This window comes from Schistocerca serialis, chromosome 5 (genome assembly GCF_023864345.2).
Source record: "Schistocerca serialis cubense isolate TAMUIC-IGC-003099 chromosome 5, iqSchSeri2.2, whole genome shotgun sequence".
In the NCBI taxonomy this organism is placed as follows: Eukaryota; Metazoa; Arthropoda; class Insecta; order Orthoptera; family Acrididae; genus Schistocerca; species Schistocerca serialis.
In genome coordinates this window covers 472,839,410-472,859,661 of record NC_064642.1, presented here as the reverse complement: position 1 = coordinate 472,859,661, position 20,252 = coordinate 472,839,410, and the positions used below count along the sequence as shown (strand labels likewise).

General features: G+C 43.0%; 1 protein-coding gene across 1 annotated transcript in view; it reads left to right on the top strand.

Moving 5' to 3' along the window:
• Positions 1-321: 321 nt before the first annotated feature.
• LOC126481335 (nuclear receptor coactivator 3-like) overlaps positions 322-20,252 on the top strand; it is a 309,936-nt gene continuing 290,005 nt past the window's right edge. Inside the window, exon 1 of the mRNA XM_050105013.1 lies at positions 322-719. Coding sequence (XP_049960970.1) covers positions 691-719 — 29 coding nt within the window. The 5' untranslated portion in view covers positions 322-690. The remainder of the gene's footprint in view (positions 720-20,252) is intronic.

The window sequence follows — 20,252 nt, the reverse complement described above, 5'->3', positions numbered from 1 at the left end:
TTGCCTCAGCAGCCCCCTCGTGCCTGAAGAAACCGGCCTTCGCATACACTCCGGAGAATAAAGTGTTCCTCGTACGACGTTTCCCGATGCATCAAACACTAATGGCTGCGACGCTGTGTGTGTGAACAAAACAGTGTTTCCGCGACAGTACTGAGTCCTGCTGACGTAACAATAAGCGTAACACTACTTGCCAGGACTGTTAAACGCTAGAATTTTGTGTTCCCTATTTCACATATAAATATGAGTCAGTGTGCCTTAAGTTAAAGGAATTCGGTTTTTCTTTTTTTTTTTTTTTTTAAAAAAAATCATCGCGTACAGAAAATAAGTGTAACTTTCCGTGTGTACTTACTAGGATTTCTAAACAGAGTTTTTCAGGATCACAGCGCGGTGAGTTAAGTGTGGTGACAGCGCAGACAATTGTGAAATACGAGTGGTTTAGCAGACCCGCAGAAATTACATTTTGTCTGTGGCTGTGAGCAGGTGACGCAAAGCTCGGTCTGTGTGTGCCAACGGAACGCTACAGATTGAGGTCAGTGATTTCGGAAATTGGGTCGGATGTGACGCAGCGTCCTTGCTTAGTGCGTGTGTACATGAATATTGCGCCGGGCTCGTGAAGGATATACTGCCAGAAACGCACAAAATACTCGACAAGTGGCAAGGATTGTTATCCCTAATGCTGATGCACGACCCATGTCAACAGTCATCGCTGAAAATGCGGGGTGAGTAATTGCCTAGTTCATTTTTCTTTTCTTTGTCTTTTTCGGCCCGTGGATAAATGTATTTCTAGGAAGCCCAAAGGAGGCGTGACGGGCAGGACCGCGCGTATACAGGGAGGAATGTATCGGGGCGAAAGTGTGTGTGTGTGTGTGTGTGTAACATCTTCGATCGCTGCAGCGTCGTCTCGGCAGTGCGTCGCGGCCGTGATTGGCCGTCACGGGGTGTCAGTCATGTGACCCTCGGTCATTAGTCCATCTGCACGACGCTTGCCAGCAGGCTTGTGGCGGCTACTGTAGGTGGTCTTAACGCACCGAACCTGCTGGTTTTTTTTTTTTAATTTGTGAAAAATAATAATTCAAGGGGCGCTTTTATTTAGGAATGTCGGCTCTTTATTACAGAGTCAATTATCGATTTCTCTCTTACAATGCACAGTACATTGTTTCAGATTAAACTCTTCGTTAGGTGTTTGCCAAGTATTCGCTCTGATGACAATCTAGACTAAATATCATTCACTCTGTTCTAAACAGGGCATTGTGTTAATCTTGTTGTCCTGAATGTAATTGTTTTATGATCTGCAGGTCCTTTTCATGGTGGTACTCGGTTTATTTCAGTTGATTTCTTCCCGTCGAACGGGTATTTCTAGCTTGGGCTAATCGTTTGCTCTGCATGTCCACTGTGCCTAACATACCAGAGAAACGTTATGCACTTTCTGATACTCTTATAGTTCTACAATTTCATACTTCTTCATTCTTCCATACTGTCATTACTCTCAACTAATTTGTTCCCATCTTCAATATATTTTCATCAACAGACATACTGCACTTAACATTCTGGAGAGTCATTCTGTACATCCCAATCTGTCTTTGTCCCTTCAATTTTGTGCCCCTGCTTGCCCTTCTGTTGCCATATTAAAAATTCCTACATCCCTTAGCAGAAACCTAATTAGCTTCCCCTTTCTTTTCGTGAAGATTTTTCGGAGAATGCTTTCCTCCAATGTCCTTCGTATTAATTACTGGATATAAGATCCACGTGATATGCAAAACGGTGCTTTTTCATATACAGCCAAACATGTTTCAGCACCTCTGTGCCATCCTCAGTGGTCTCTTTTACGTTAAATTAAGGTTTAAATGAAGAAAACGCACTGAGGAAACACAGAGATGCTGAAACATGTTTGAGTATATATGAAAAAAACAGTGTTTTGCACAACCTTACAAACGGTAGGTTTTAGCTGCAAGCACGGCCAATTGAAGAAGAGTAAACATAATCATGAATAGGCTGTGTATTGTATCGTCTTGCTTACATTTAAGTTGTACGACTATACGTATTTGCGTGTAGAGCGGTTCTTTATTTCTGGACAGAACAGAAATGTTAAATTTATAAATAAAAATTAAGCACCTGATTATAGTGGCAACCTGACGAAACGTTTGGTACCCGTAAATATTGGAAAATTTGGCTGAAGCTGAAAACTGTTATCTCATACAAATTTGATAATACAGTCGCAGATGTAGACAGTTTGATGCCGTTTTGTGTTGCTTTCTTACTGTCTTCTTTTCGTGGGCGCGAGCATAGTACTCGGATGGCGCTGGCCGTTTGAGGTGTTGAGAATATCGGCAGTGGTGAACGAGTGGGACAACCGGTGTCAGGCGGGCAGTAGCAGCAGCAGCTATCAGAGAACGCGCTGGCGGCGGCACAAGCTGCGGAGGAGACTTGGCAACGCCAGCCAAGACGGCCAGCCGCCCCGCCGCGCGCGGCGTTTCTTCTCCCGTGTTCCGTGCTCCGTTCCGTTCTGTTCCCTTCTTTCCCCCTCGAGCGCTGCCCGCCAGGGGGAGTCGGGGGTTGTCGGCGCGCGCCCGCCGTGCCTCGGCGCGGCAGGGTGGAGCCGTCGCGTCCCGCCTAGTCGGGCTTTAAAGCGGCGCCGAGCCGAGCCGGGCAGGCCCAAAAATCGATACGGGCGTCGGTGGCGGTAGCGGCGGCGGCGTCAGCGCTCGGTGAGGCAGGCCAGAGCGGGACGGGCTGAGGGCGTTTGCCCCAAACTGCGCGTCACCGCGGGGGTAATGACACGGCGCGGACGGGATGGGGCAGAGCCGCGCCGTGTGGGACAGGCCGGCTGCCCGCCCCGCCGCGGTGCGTATCGACCCGCACGAGGGTGCGGCTCCACTGTGGCTGTGGCCCGCCTTGGGCTAGGTAAGGGTCGTCACCCCGCCGCCGCCCGACCTCTGCTTGCGGGACGCCGCGGCCGCGCCTCGACGCGGCTACTTGCTGGCAGGGTACCGGCGGCGACCTTGACATCTTCTCAGCGCCCCCACACACTTCCTGTGCGACACTTGCGTGTTGCAAACCGTGAACACCGGAGACGGTCGTTTTTATTTAGCAAACACTAACTTGTTTGACGCCAATATATTTTTTCAGGCCGCAATTCACATTTTGCCCGCGTTTGCACCCAAGTAATATAGTGTCGGACCTCCTTTTGCCCTGGTGCACCAGCTCGACGTGAACGGACCCGACAAGGCGTTGGAAGCCCTCTGCAGAAATATTGAGTCATGCTGCCTATATAGCCGTCCGTAATTGCGAAAGAGTTTCCGGTGCAGGATTCTGTGCACGAACTTATGTCTCGATTACGTTCCATAAATATTTGATGGGGATCATGCGGGGCGATCAAACCATTCGCTCGAATTGTCCACAATGATCTTCAAACCAGTCGCGCGCAATATGGCGCAATGACGCGGCACATCGTCATCCACAAAAATTCCAACGTTGTTTGGGAACATGAAGTCCATGAATGGCCGCAAATGATATCCAAGTAGATGAACATGACCATTTCCTGTCATCGGTTCAATAGGACCAGAGGACGCAGTCAATTCTATGTATACACATCCCACGCCGTTACGGAGCCACCAGTAACGTGCCCAGTACCTCGTTGACAACCTTCGTGGGCTCTGCGCCACACACGGACTCTATGATCAGCTCTTACTTAACGAGCTGAAATCGGGACTCATCTGACCTGACCATGGTCACGAGCCCAGGAGAGGCGATGCAGGCAATGTCGTGTTGTTAGGGTAGACACTTCCATCGGTCGTCTGCTACCATAGCCCATTAACGCCAGATTTCGCCGCACTGTCCTAACGGAAGCGATCGTCGTGCGCCCACATTGGTTTATACGGTTATTTCACGCGGAGTTGCTTGTCTTTCCGCACTGGCAACTCTACGCAAAAGCCTGTGATCTCGGTCGTTAAGTGAAGGCCGTCGGCCACCGCGTTGCCCGTGGTAAGAGGTAATGCCTGAAATTTACTGTTCTCGGCACATTTTTGACACTGTGGATCTCGGAATACTGAATTCCCTATCGAGTTCCCAAATGGAATGTCCTTTGGGTATAGCTGCACCTACCATTCCGCGTTCAGAGTCCGTTAATTCCTGGTTTGCGGTCGTAATCATTCCGGGTACCTTTTCACATTTATCACCTGAGTCCAAATGACAATTCCGCCAATGCACTGTCCTTTTGTACCTCGCGCAGGCGATACTACATACTGCCGCCATCTCTGTATGTGGATATCGCTATCCCATCACTTTTGTCATCTCAATGTATTCTGCCTTGTGCAAAGGCAATTTTCTTCTTTTTCACCCATACATATTTCGGTGAAGTATCACCACGTCAGCGGGATTTTCTCTGGCGAGTAACAGGTAAGAAAAAGCATTTGGATTGTCACCATTGCATTTTAATAAAATAAGTGGCAGGGCCTGGTGCTATAGCGGTAAAGAGTGTTTGTCCAAATCGAAAGGTGCGAGATCGAACCCTATTTGGAACACGGATTTTCAGTCTGCGTTTTAACGTAGCATTCACTTATCAATTGTGTGGAGATTCACCAGCAACAACACGTCATTCGGATTCCACGTTCAACTGTAGTTTCTCCTTTCCCCGCGTCGATAACTGGGTTGGTTGGAGATGCCCAAGTCGCTTAACTGGCGTCCAGTTGAAACTTGCACAAATGCAATATTATTATTAAAATTATTGCTTCTATTTTAACAATGGGCCTGTTTCGTCTGAGTTACCATCAACAGATTATCAAAGCAGTAGTACATCATTTTGGTCCTTAAAAGACATATACTACCGAGTGGACCCACAAGAGGGTAAATATATTGTAATAAACCAATGAAACACACGTCACAATAAAGAGTGCCCAAACAGTCGCATCAGTACGTAGTGTACACCACTCTGTTAGCAACGCAGGAGTTTATTCTAGCATACAAACGATCTGATCATAAAGGTGCCGAATCCAGTCATAAAGGTGGCGAATGGCATACCCCATCCGTGTTCAATCGGCGAGGGATCTGGTGATCTCGCTGTCCTCGTCAGTTGTTGGACACGATGAAGAGCACGATGCGTCGCTGCAGCCGTATGTGGACGTGCACTGTCCTGCTATAGAAGCACATCACCTTTCTGTCGAAGACTTGGGGATAACAGCATGTGATTACTTTACCCTGCAGAAATAGTAAGTGTGACCACGAGTTGTAATTTTGCCCTCCCCCTAACTCCCACCACGAAACCTGGGACAGGAACCTGTCTGTCTTGGACGAATGTCCTCCCGAATAGGCAGCCTACCACGTCTACGCCAAACACGTGCATGTGCATATCTCACATACAGACAGCACCTTCTCTCATCACTGAAGACATTCCACTCTCCAGTCGACTCTCTCGCGGCGCTGGAGTTGCCAAGCTTGGCGGTGTGAGTGATAGCCTGACCAGAGGCACATGTGAGCTTGATCCAGTTGCAAGCAGGCCGCTCCCAATGGTGGCTGATGACTCAGGAGGTGCAACATATGGCCGGATGTCGTTCCTGGGTGAGGTTGGGTCTGCCACCGTTTCTCGCATAGTGCGTCGATCTCGAATTGCGTCTGTACTACGCGGTCGTCCAGAATCTGCTCTACTGGAGTCGGTAATTCCGCAGACCAGTGCTGAAAGCAGCGACACAACACCCTTACATTGTGCCCAATATGGGCAGAAATTTCTGTATACGACCATCCAGTTTCCTGCAGGCCCACAATGTGACCCGTTCAAAGGGTGAGAAGCTGTTCAACAGGGGTATGCATTCGTCGGTGGGAGAAGGTTGTACCCTAGAATGAGTATTGCAAACACTGTTTGCCTCTAAACTCAGCACAGTTTCTGCCTTCGGATACAAAACAGAGGTTGCACAGACCGACCTCCTGAGCGCCATTTGAACTCCGATGAGCGCGACAAATGAATCACTAACACTGCAGTCCCACAGTGTGCACATATTACGCCTTGGTGCCACTGAACACAGTCCTTCAGGGTGTTGCGTTTTTTTTTCAGGTTCTGTTGTATGAAACAAGTACCTTAATAGATTTGTTTCTCTACCTGTCTATCGTCTGCAATACGGCTGATATTTTGGTACAGTCTGTCATCTGCATATAATCAGGATGATATAAACTAGAGAAATCCTTATTAGTCAAAGATTATAAGCTACAAAAATATCATCTGCTGTCAGACGACGGACAGGTACAGGAAAGTCACTATATTCTATTAAGTTGTATATTTTAAAATCTTACATAATGACGATAATTCCTAGTCTGTATATATTATCATGCAATGTTTACCTGTTATTCTACAGAAAATAAGATGGATCCACTGGCGATGGTGGTGTGGAACTTCACCGAAACATGTAGGGATGGAAAAAGAGGAAACTGTGTTTGCTTAATGCAGAATACTTTTCAAAACCAATCTACGTCCATAACGCGCAAATCACTGTAAAGTGCTTGGCTGAGGATACTTGCGATTGTACCACTTACTAAGGTTTCTCCCCGTTCCATTCGCTTCTGGAGCGCGAAAAGAATTATTCCTTAATTGACACTGTCCGCGCTGTGACACTGTCCGCGCTGTCCGATAATATTTGTAGATTCATCGCTTAGGTCGATTCTTGGAACTTCAAAGGTGGACCATCCCGCCTTAAATAGCGTCCACGCATAACCGTCTGCTAGTTCAGCTCTTTCAGCGTCTCAGTAACCCCCGCCCAAGGGCCGAACTAACCCGCGACCATTAATGCTGGTATCTTTTTTAAATACCCTTGTCTTATGTGGTGTCGGTCCCACGCGCATGTGCAGTTCCAGTTTGACAGTTTGATGGCGAGAATGATCGCACAGAATGAAATTTATAAATAAATAGAATAAAAACAATCAAAAGTATTTGCGGAATTTCTACTTTAGTAACAAAACATGGGTGTGGGTCGCACTCCTTTATAGGCTTATTGGATTTTTCCAGTATCCTCCCACTGAACCGATATCTGCCATCTGCTTTTACATGCGATTTACCTTAAGTGATCACTTTCGGATCGCTATAAATCGTTACACCCAGCCATTTGTAATTTTTGAGAACATTTCTCGTGGAGAAATGGCAGTCTGGCTAAAAGTACCTTAAAATGGATTAAAAACTGTCATTGTATAAATGGTTTCAGGATAGTCACATTGTGAACGAAACCAGTAACCATTGTAAATATTTTATTGCCGTCAAGAGTTTTTAATCCATTTTTAAATGTACCCAGATATTTGCAAGTGTTGACTAGTTATAACTGCTGGTACATAAGATATTAATTTGATGCATTTTGTGAAGTGTACCGTTTTACTTTTTGAATATTTAAAGAAAGTTGTCAATATTTGACCCATTTGAAATCTGATTAAAATCTTGTAGAATATTTGTGTAGCTTTCAACCATACCTCGTTATAGATAACAGCATCATCTGCGTAAAGTGTGAGGTTACTTGCACCCAACATCCTAAATTATGTTTTGGATGTATTCCAAGCTCTAACTTCCTCTACGAGTCACTCTAGTACCTTGGAAGCTATTTCCAGATGTCTTCGTAATACATGTCCTATCATCATATCCCTTCTTCAAGTCTTTGTTTTCAAATATTCTTTTTTTTCTCCGATTCTGTGGGAACCTACCCATATCTCATCAGCCTGCTTAATTTTTAGCATCGTCCTGTAACTCATCTCAGACCCATTTATTATCCTGTTTTCGGGCTTTCTCACATTCCGTGAGTCAGTGCCGTAGCATTCTATGTTCACATTCTCAGGAATTATCTGTCGCGAGCTAAGGCCCGTGTTTGGTGTATTATACTTTGTGAGGACTGCTCTCTTTGTCTGTGCTAGTCTGCTTCTTATGACTTCGGCCAACATAGAAAATTTTGCTTTAAAGATAACAGAATTCCTTCAATAGCCAATTATGAAACAACGTTTATCACTGAACTCATTTCTGCTACTCCACACTACTTTCATCTGTCTTAGATTTTCTTTCAACCCATATGCTGTGCACAATAGTCTGTCTATTTAATTCAGTACGTCCGGTAATTCTTGCTTACTTTCATTTAGGATAGCTAGTCATCAACAAAGAAAATTATGTTATTTTTAGAATTACAGTAAAATCCGGTTATACGCTCGTGTCATCGTCCTACAGTGTTCAGTTTCAATAATTGTTTGTAGAGTTTTCTGTGCAACTGACGAAATGTATTGCGGATTTCAGTTTACTAAATAGATCCCAAGATAGGCATGCGATAATGTATTGAGTTTGCAGCGACCAAACTGAACATAGCAAAGATTTATTACTTAACTAGCCATCACTTTGTGGCTAGAAATTGTGAATCAGTCTAATAGTGAATCAATCTTTCATTCCAGTGATGAAATCGTCTTAGCAGCCTAAGAACCTTTGTACTTGAAAGAACGAATGGCAGCGGTGGTAAGAACGAATATAGCAAGTAGCCTCAGCTTGTTGTGCGAACAGGTAAATTTCGTAATTGCGTCCAAAAGTTAATCCGGCCCCTACTTGTTAGATTCAGTTAACATAGATTCCACGGCGAACTGAAGAGCATTCTCTCATAAGAGAAGAATTAATGGTGTGTTGAAACTGTGACGTTGCTAACGTGTTAGACATGCGGCGTATCTCCACAATGCACTATGTTAATATCTCGATAATTACAGTTCTGAAAGGAAAGAAGAAAATGACAGTATTGATAACGAATGTTACATTTATTATTTGCTTTGGCTAATAATCTAAATGTGTATCTGCCGTAGATGGGTGTAAAAGCACCTGGCAGCGGTTAAGATAAGTGATGTAATTTGATAACGTAAATGGTTACTGGTTGCTGCAATTTCTTCCGCAGGTTTCAAACAATCGTGAAGCCTCTGTTATAGCAATTACTGAACAAGACATTTGTAGTAAAAATGCCAGAAACTGAAGATGGAGTATATGCTGAAGTATATTTCCATAATAAAATTTTCTCAGGTTGACAGCCGAGTCAATGTGTTGTTTTCCAGCAACGTTTCAACAAGTTTCTTACTTTCCATCTTCTTCGCCTGAAGATGGCAAGTAAGAAACTTGCTGAAACTTTGTTGGAAAACAACACATTGACTCGGCTGTCAACCCTAGAAGAACTCAAAGGCCAAATAAAAAAAAACGAGAAGATTTTATCATCGAGATTCGCCGAGAAAGCCTGCATTCTCATATTTCCGTAGTGTAATAGCCGCAACTCGCACTCGCGAATGAGCGGCCTTGCATATAGCCAGCCACATACGCGCTCCCATTGAGTGCTACTATGTACTTCCTGGTTGTTAGCAAACGGTTTAGCTTCAGCAGCCTGAGGGCATGACGAATCGATTAACCGACGGTATAAAATATGCAGAATTCATAAGCCGGTAGATGAATGTGGAGCCTCTTCCGCATAATCATGTTTTTTGGGTAACGAATGAGTCCATGACAGAAAAGAGATATAAGACTTCGTGTAGTTGCAACTAGTAATGGACTTCACATCTTTTACGTGTCCTTCCTCTAAAAACAGTGACGTCACTCCTTTTGAATTCCGCCTCGTTGTTTCAGCTAATGGTTAAGAAATTAACCATGAAACTTGCAATAAATCCCTTTTAAAATAAGTCGATGTTAATCGGACTCATGATATCTATAATGAACGCTGACATGAGATTCACTATAACTAAGCATACACACGACCGCATTTTTTTTGTAATATACTGCATTAAAATGCTCAGATATACTGTTGTTCATTTAACATGAACCCTGGCACGTTGTTAGTATTACCCCCCATTCGCGAGCCAAGTTCGACCAGAAACTAGAGATTCTATTCGCACAGTACTATCGCCTAATACCAACAGCACTTTGGAAATACTGCAAGAACGCCTGGTTAAAGACTAATACTCTGTCTAGACTTTTACCCGTATATAACAATGATTCGAGTTCAGTCTGGGTGACGACAGAAAAGCGAAACATGTTAGGTCTTAATGTTTTACTTAATTGCTTCAGAATTTTTATTCTTGGGACGCTGCACAAAATACCGTACACAGGTAGCAACGGTACGCTCGGGCTGTAACCACTCCCATGGTGTTGCATTTAAATGTAACCAGGCAATAAATAGAGAAAAGGAACGAGCGTGGACTGTCTGCGTCAAGGATAGTTTCATGTGCAATAAAAAAGTACTCGTATTCGACGCTGAGCTGACTGGAACTCTTGTAGATTGTTCGTTAGAACAGGCACCACTCTTATCTGACTGAAGTTAAATTAGGAAGGAATGATTCTTCTGTCAGAGAGTTGCCGCTTGTGTCAAGTTTTGATAATGTTGTCTCAATATATTTTATAAGTTTTTAGGTTTCATAGCAATTCCATGAACACACTTGTGCACCGGACTGTAAGCACGATTACGTACAGTCTAGCACTCTTCTTCTAATAAATAAACGCTTTTGCCTTTTTACAATAATAAAATAGTTTCGTACCCCCATGTGTTCTTTACATTGGAACGCGTCTTGTACGGAATAATGGCCTTTATGCTATGTACTCGTGGAGGATTTCCGGAGGATTATTGTGAAATTTTTGAGAAAATTATGCCTATTTGGAACTTTGCCCTCCCAACTTCTCCAAGTACTCTCCTTGATTTTGTACAGATCATTGCATACGTTCATAATGTTCCATGAAATGCATCTTTGACCATATCGGCTCTTCATTGACTCCAAATGAACTAGCGGGTACAAAAAACCTCACATAGGATAGTGCGTAGTATCTGAAAACAGCGTGACAACGGAATACTGCCGTAATGATTACATCAGTAGCACCAAGCCACAGAAACGTTTCATATCCTTGATCTTATTCACACTCTCTACGGATTGATGTGTTTGCCTCTGCCAATCCTCGTACGCATATTACGATTGTGATGGATATTATTTTGTTGACGAATGGATTCGGTAACGAGAGAGAACGTATGGTGTAAACGAATGCCAGATTTGAACTGTCGTAAGAAACACTGATTCAGTTTAATACAGCCACTGTAGATGCAAAGTGCATGTTCTTTTATGAGGGTGTCAGATTTGGATCTTTAAAGGTGCAGAGGCAGAGTTGAATGGAGTGTTGGGTTGGAGTATATAATCTGGACTTTCAGGTAACAGTTGCCGTAGTTAACAGTTTATGCCCGCAAAGAACGAAATGTGTTTCGTAGTCCATGAAAATAGCATTCACTGGGTTGAGACTATGTAATTCCCTGTCCGAAAGAAAAAAAAAAGTTCTTAAATGCATCACATTAGAGTCTCTCCTTATGCCTATTGTTTTAATACTTTCTTTCCTGTTCTGCTACATTTCACACATCTCAGACCCATATACATTTGTATTTGAACAATTTATCCCAGTGTGCAGAAATTACTTCACACATTCTGACGTCTTTATTCTAATGGTTATATGATAGCAGTAAGAGGCTTCATTTTTTCCACAGCGGACCCATACTTTTTCCTGTTCTCGATGGTTTCCTGTTGGCGCTGTTATATAAGTGGGTCCAAGTCGCGGAGTTATTTTAAGTAATCCTAGATCCGTGGCAAAAGTTACTCTCAGATGTCTGCCTCTTTTCTCATTTGTACAAAAATTTAAAGCTGGAGAGAGACACGATTTGACTCGTCTGGGCCAACATCTGCTGCGAATAAACTCTAAAAGTTTACTTGGTGCTACTTCTTCTTATGTCGGCGGCTTTCATGTTTCGTTTTTTTATTTTGTGATAAAAGTGTTTGCATGTTAGGCAGTAAGTTGCACTTCTCTGTAAAACACCGTTCCGTCGCAGAGCGTGTGCCGTGCAGCAGAGCTACAAAACTTCTTAATAGGAATGCGCGGCACGGCATTATCACAAATGCCGTAAAACACTGGCTTATTCACATCTCACTTTAATTTTTTGGCCACTAGGAGTGTAGTGAAGAAGTATCAAGTGATTCAGTGTCCCAGCGAGAAATTTCCACCATCGTATTCTCATCTTGTCGAGCGTATTCAGATCTCGGACTACCCTAGAAGTACCATTAAATTCTTGCCTCGATTGAGGACGAACGCAGCTGTTCGCCGTTTGTGGCTACCACGGCCATTGAGTTTCACGCTGGATTCGTGCGCAGGGTTTAAGCACTGGCTTTCGCCTTTAAACGCGCCCTATACGAGCATTACGAGGTAGTAAACGTGTACTTTGAATCCAGACCGGGTTGAAGGATCATTTCATCCTCTGATGGGAGGAAATTGCGTCTTTTATGCTTGTGCTATGCGCTGTGGCAGGTAGATATGAGTGCATTTTTTGCTAATTAGTATCTGGGATGCCCTAATCACGTTTACGTGTAGCATTTTCACAGTAGCCTAGAGCCGCGAAATAGTCCCACTCCTTACAACGATTACGAAGGATCTGTATGCTTGTATATTCAGATCATTGTAAAATGTTTTAACATCAGCAATTTTCAGTAGAAACGACATACGTAGGAACATTCGGATACGGAAATCTGCATGTCGACACGATTCGTTTCCTATATACAGTGAAAATAAACTGAAAATTACGAATGAATAACTGAGGACGTGCAACTGTTTGTATGATGGAGAGCAGGATGCTTGTACAGGGCTAGTGAATGTTCGTTTATAATCGTGTTGGTTTACCTTATGCGCTTGTTTTTACGTACTGATTATTACCGGTACTTGTAGATTACTAACATAATGTATTCTAATGTAGAACAAAGCGAGAGATGCGGGACGATACAACCTTAAGAGCAGAAAGACCCATCGTATTAATAAAGAAAATAAATTCCTGAAATAAACCCACGATCGTTATGAACTTAGCCAAAGAAACTTCTCAGATTATTATATTACTGATATGTTTTTGCTACTGCTATCACCAGATTCTGTAATTAGATCAAAAGAAACATAAGAATTAAAAATGTTATTGATATGTATTACCAGTGAATGAAATAAAAACTCCCCACCAAACCTTGGAACTAGCAAAACCAAGTTCATTATCTAGTTGCTACAAAATCTTTGTCGGCGCAGTACGTTATCTGCCGACGTTCACATAAATTCAGGTTTTAGCCGAGAAATACCTTCGTTTTTTGGATCATGAACTTAGAAAGTGAGAAGAGACTTTAAAATTGGAAGTAATTGAATTGTAAACATTATAAAGGAATGAGATTTTTACTCTGCAGCGGAGTGTGCGCTGATATGAAACTTCCTGGCAGACTAAAACTGTGTGCCCGACCGAGACTCGAACTCGGGACCTTGCCTTTCGCGGGCAAGTGCTCAACCAACTGAGCTACCGAAGCTTGTGCTTGTGCTTGTGCTTCGGTAGCTCAGTTGGTTGAGCACTTGCCCGCGAAAGGCAAGGTCCCGAGTTCGAGTCTCGGTCGGGCACACAGTTTTAATCTGCCAGGAAGTTTCATTATAAAGGAATGTTATCAGTGCTAGACCTTCTTGAAATCCATAGTAGTTGAATATTGTTGAGGGACACAAGAAACAGCCACAAATACTTTTGAAAAGACTTTCATTCACTGTAGTGAGTGATATCGGGCAATATGGCCACCTAGAGATGGCTATACTTGATTTGTCGCACAGCAGTTACTATACGGAGAAAAGTAACGACACGAATAAATGCAAGTGAAGAGGACCATAACGGCCCAAAAGCGGTCACAGGAACGACTACCTTCGAAGTTCAGAAAAGTGCTGAATCTTGTATACTACGCCCCCAATTACAAATTTTCAAAGCTGTCAACATTGCTATAAAATGACGCAGGATTTTCATATGAGTAGCACAAAAAATAGCTTAGCTGTTATCATAGAAACTTGTTTCCGCGTTTAAATTAATTGTTGGTTCCAATTATAGTGAGTTAATCCTTTTTGTTACTTCGCTTTGTGCCGTAGAGCACCGCCATACCGAGGAACTATAGCCCCAACGATAAATAGCCAACGTCACATGTACGGTAGAAGCTAAATGTAATTTTAAACGTGGACAGCTGTCTGAAGACGAAACTATCGTATCGAAACCGGTAACGGCGCTGTTTACACATTTTTAATTTGAGAATTGTCCGGTTTTTTGCACTTCTGTGTCACAAACAGTTCCTGTCATAATAGAACAAATTAACTTTTTAGTATCATGGCTTCCTTGACATTTTTAGGTATTTATTATAAGATGGAAGTAATGTTTTATGTAATGAGCAGACAGGGTGAATGTCGGCTGTTCGGTATGCTGAGCGACATACCAACCGAGAAGTGTGAGGCGACTCGGCCACCGAACGAGAACCAGAAGAGGACAGAGCATTGTAGAGTAGTGCGGTGAGGACAGAGAAGCGTCCGTAGTAGACTGATCGCGAGCCACCTCCTGCCTTCTCCCAGCGACGCCGCCCCTAGGTCACTAGTGACCACCAGGTTGCTGCAGCCTATGTTCTCGGCCTCCCCGTGCGGCTCATTGATTACGTAGATACTCGTACTCTGCAGTAATACAGTACGTGAGAGTTTGGGTCGAGAACACCTGCTGCTGACAAACATTTTAATGCCTTACATCAGCATATCCTTTGTTTGACTAGGTTACTGTTTTACCACGTTGGATAAAAAGCCTCTTAAAAGATAAGGGATCATATTAGTTATCCGTAATTGAATTCTAAGCAATTGCTAACTTTTAATCATTAACAGCTGTGCAACAAAACAACTGTAGCCATCTCAACTTCGTAGTCCCAGCATCAGTCATGGCAACGAATGAGTCTTTTCAGAAGTATTTGTGGCTGTTTGCTGTGTCCCTCAACAATCTTTAATTAAATAACAACCATTGGTTTCAAGAAGGTCCACCAGTGATAAAATTAATTTATAGTGTTTGCAGTTCGATTTCAATTTTTACAATTAAGTTATTAATTAATTACAATTAATGATTAGTGGTGAAAACTTGTTTAGATCGCCAAAATAATTTTATTTGTTTATCTCGTGCCACAATTCGGGAGAACCACCATAATCAGATATAGTAAAATCAATACGAAGTATCGTGTTTCTTCTTACTCCATTCTGTAACACTGTCAGTGCCCAACTATTAGTATTATTTATTTATTTTATTTCAACTGACTTCAGAATATGATCTGTACTGCCAGGTACAAAATTCAAAAAACAAGAGATAACATCAAATTGATGCTGCTTTTACATAGGACATGCGCATACTAAACTTTTTTAAAATAAAAACCTGTACACATTATTATCCTCGATATAAAGACATTACACATTTCTCATTCAAAGTTAATCTTTTCCAGAAACTAATGAAATGAGATAGCCAAGCAGACAAGCAAGTACAAACTTAAATTGTTATTAAAGATCCCTTTCACGAAGTCTAATGCACTATTAGTTATATTTAAAGGTTCGAAGCTTCAGCATTTTTGAGATTTTCGCGTAGTGTTTTCGCTCTTTGTTTTCCGCATTTCACACACTACTGTTTAAAAGAGAATGAAGACTGTCATCCTCGGCTGTGCAGTGATCACATTTCGCTCAGGATGTTAACACGTAATTAAAGTCATAAGATATGAGGTGTGTGCTACTGGTTAGCTGCGTGCCAAGTATCTTTACAGCTAATGTCCTCGCTGCATATCATTCGTGTTAACTGCAAGCCGTCGACAGTAATCATTGCGCGACAAAGTTATTATAGGAACTAAGAGTTTGTATGATTTTGGAAAGCTTTTTCAGCTCATTGCTTGCCCCTTATGCTGACATGTCCCCGTGTACACCAGAAATAAATCCAATCGTGGAGATGTAAGTTGCTTTAGAACGTTCTGCTCTCGATATTATGCAGTTTGGAAGGCACGAGAGAGCAATCATGGAATTCCGTTAGTCTCTACATGATAGAAAGCTTGAAAGATTTTGTAGATTGGCGGGAGACCCATCAGTCGGTGGCAGCGTCTGACAACGCTGAATTTAACCCTCCGCTTAAAAATTGTTTGCGACTGAAACTTCGACTTCCGACGTGTACTCGAAAGCAACAGGCAGGAAACCTTGAAAGTTCCGTGTTGGCAAAATTGTAGGCGTTTCCCACCATCTGTTTCTTTACAAAACGCTTTCAAATGTTTAAAGCAAAAATTGGTCATAGCCACGCGCGTTTTGTTTTTGGGTAGAACTCCCCGAATGGAACAAAAAAATGCGATCACATTCATTCTAGGGTTGATTGTTTAATAAATTAATTTATGAATTTCACTATTGTGCTGTCATCTGCTACAACGCAGTATGCAGTAAGATCTTTTCCAAACTCGTAGTGCGCCCGCGACGTTTCAGAAGGCATGTTTGTGATCTCCTCCGTCTTATTTCGTAGACGCACCACGCCGCTGGAAGCTGTGCAGTGACAATATGATCGCTTTTGTAATAATAGTCGCTCTATACGCTTCAAATGTTTAATTTGTATTTATAGTAAAATACTTCGAATGAACGCCTGAATGAACACCGTAAGTGCTTTTCTGACACGACTTGTTAATGTTACGCGGAGTCGAACACTTCGTCGGCTTGTCGCTATTTTTTAACGCCATTGAAATATGTCTATTTGTTAAATTAATTACCTCTTCTAGAATGAAGTCTTATTACTCTCTCTTCTCCATCTCGACGAAGTCTACCTCCAAGCAAAACCTCGCGACGGTACGTCCATTTTTTTTAAAAATAATTTAAAATATTAAACGCGTTTTGCCTACGATATTGAAAACAGATTACGTTTATGTACGCCTACATTTTTAAACCTCTTTCCCGTTTCTTGTCAAATGAAGTAAAATAAACAAAGTTCTTATTACAAATCCTGTTAGTCATTTGGTGGGTATTTATCGCCTTTCATCTATATCATACTCCACAAGCCACCTAATGGTTTGTGGCGGTGGGTACTTTCGGTACTAGTATCTGATCCTTCCAAACTTGTTCCACTCGCGAATAGTGCGTAGGAAGAAAGATTGTCGGTAAGCCTTTGTATTGGCTCTACTTTCTCGAATTTTCTCCTCGTGGTCAGTACCCGAAATGTATGTGGGAGGAAGTAATATGTTCTCCGACTCCTCCTGAAAAGTTCTGTCCCGAAATTTCAATAGTAAATCTCTCCGTGGTTCACAACGCCCCTCTTGAAACGTCTGCCAGTGGAATTACGCTCTCTCGCCAGCTAAACAATCCCATCTTTATCTGAGTTCGCAGCAGTGTCATAATAACAAGTTTGCTGTGATGACTATTTTCGGAACAGCTGTATATAAATTGCAGTAGCTTACGAGAAAAACAGCTTTTGCACGGAGCATGCAAAAGGCCTTTTTCTTGAGCTACTGCAATTTAGTTTCATAATAGTTACTGCCACGCCCTTGACTGCTGCCTAGCCTTCATCCATGATAGGACCGCCTTTGAAATTCCCATCCTGTCATCGTTATTGAGATTTTCCTTCGTTTCCTCCGATTCGCTTAAAGCAACCTCTGGGCTGCTTCCAGTGAAAAGAGTATAGGTCATTTTCGTCTGGGAGTTTAGTTCAATCTCAGTTTCTGTCGTGCCTCTAACGTTACTTGCGTTGTTCCTCAATGTAGCGCCACGAAGCTTGTTGCAGAGACGTAAGCGGTTTACGAACATATATCATTCGTTCAAGACATCGAACCGCCTGACATTCATTTCCGACCACAGGTTTCTTTCCTCGTAATAACCAACGTTGGGTCCTTGAGCGTCACCCTGAGAGGTTGGGATATTCTTAAGTTTAGCTTTGCCGTTTGCTGGATTCTCTCACCAGTTGTCAACTAGTATTTGCTGTCTTCCACAGTTGCACTGTACATAGTATAAGAAAACAGAGGTACGAGTGTCGTACGTTTTAAATATAGCCATTTCGAAATTAATGAAAATTCAGTTTGTCGTTCTTGACGAAGAGGCATCGCCAGGAGCGAAGGCAACAAAGTTTACTAGGCCAAAACAACGGAAATTTGGGTTCATGTATAAAGAGATGCCGACAGTCTTCCATTCCGCGTGCCACCCGCGAACGGAATGGGAACAGGGCTAATGGTACTACTGGTGCACTGCCTCGTATCGTGCGGTCATCGTCGGAGCACAGATGTAGACAACAGTGAGAAAAATAGCAAATACATACCAAAACTGGTAAGGGTGTCTCATATTTTTTACTTCTTTACACAGTTGTTAAGGACGTTATGAATGGTTCCATATCGTCTTCAAGTATTATTTTTAGTTTATTTTCCGTAGTGTAACTCAGTTCCGATCTTAGGCGAGTGTCAAGTACAGTAGGCAGCTGAGAGGAATGCGGCGATGGATAAGGCGCAGAGCGCGGAAACAGCCCATGCCGTAGCCTCACTCCCTTCCGTCCCGCTTCTGCGTATTGTCTCAGTTATTAGATGTCGGACAAATATTGCCTACTAGCAGACATGATTGTCAGTCTTGTGTGGTTCGCCGTTTATGGTCTCGGAGGTTGTGTCACTTTTCGTTCCACATCTCCACTGCCAAAGATGGGAATTCTAGTGAAAAGAGGATGCAGAAGTCGTATCCTCATAAAAGCAAGGAACGGACGAGAAAATCCTACTCCTAGCTATGTTCTAAATGAGTAGAATGAAATTTTATCGTAACGGAAAAAGTAATAGCTTCATACTCCGGACCAGTATTCATTTATCATTGACACAGCTGTTCCTGATAACATGTACACAGATGGACTATTTGGCTGACATTATTTCGGAAGTAACACTACACTGAAGACACGAGACAATTTCATATATTTGCGTCTCTCGTACCTCTTCACGTCAGTCGCAGTTACAATTTCGCATAGTTGCATTCATGGAAATGTTTTCTTACGCCGACCTGTGTGGCCGAGCGGTTCTAGGCGCTACAGTTTGGAACCGCGCGACCGCTACAGTCGCAGGTTCGAATCCTGCCTCGGGCATGGACGTGTGTGATGTCCTTAGGTTAGTTAGGTTTAAGTAGTTCTAAGTTCTAGGGGACTGATGACCTCAGATGTTAAGTCCCATAGTGCTCTGAGCCATTTGAACCATTTTTGTTTTCTTAAAAACAGCGCAAAGTGCCACGCGCCTTCTTCTCAGATCGTACAATATCCTGTGCCACTTATAAGAGAAAAGTGCGGCAATATTTTCCATCGGAAATTTTTTGTGATCATAGAAATGAATCCCGTAAGTTCTCGCATCTACACCCCAATTAAAAGAACAAAATGATTGATAGTCGAGCATGGAAGTGAGAGACCCTGCGCACTACAGCTGAACGTTTCAGTTCTGGGTACGTGCACGTGCTGCCCGTCAACGGGCAGTAGTGGCTTTGCTTGGTAAGATAGTAAGTCATGTCCCTTTCTGCCATTTTTCTCATCTGGTTTAGGATATTTCTGTCGTGCAAAAGAACGACGCCGCACAGAGGGACAACCAAATCCTACGAGCGGCGTTCAGTAAGTAATGCAGCACTTTTTTTTTTACGAAAGCAGGTTGGTTTTATTAAGGATTCCAATATATCACATTATTATACGAAGGCAGTTCAATAAGTAATGCAACACATTTTTTTCTAAAACAGGGGTTGTTTTATTCAGCATTGAAATACACCAGGTTATTCCCCAATCTTTTAGCTACACAACACTATTTTTCAACGTAATCTCCATTCAGTGCTACGGCCTTACGCCACCTTGAAATGAGGGCCTGTATGCCTGCACGGTACCATTCCACTGGTCGATGTCGGAGCCAACGTCGTACTGCATCAATAACTTCTTCATCATCCGCGTAGTGCCTCCCACGGATTGCGTCCTTCATTGGGCCAAACATATGGAAATCCGACGGTGCGAGATCGGGGCTGTAGGAGGGTGCATGAGGAAGAACAGTCCACTGAAGTTTTGAGAGCTCCTCTCGGGTGCGAAGACTTGTGTGAGGTCATGAAGAAGGAGAAGTTCGTTCAGATTTTTGTGCCTACGAACACGCTGAAGTCGTTTCTTCAATTTCTGAAGAGTAGCACAATACACTTCAGAGTTGATCGTTTGACCATGGGGAAGGACATCGAACAGAATAACCCCTTCAGCGTCCCAGAAGACTGTAACCATGACTTTACCGGCTGAGGGTATGGCTTTAAACTTTTTCTTGGTAGGGGTGTGGGTGTGGCGCCACTCCATTGATTGCCGTTTTGTTTCAGGTTCGAAGTGATGAACCCATGTTTAATCGCCTGTAACAATCTTTGACAAGAAATTGTCACCCTCAGCCACATGACGAGCAAGCAATTCCGCACAGATGGTTCTCCTTTG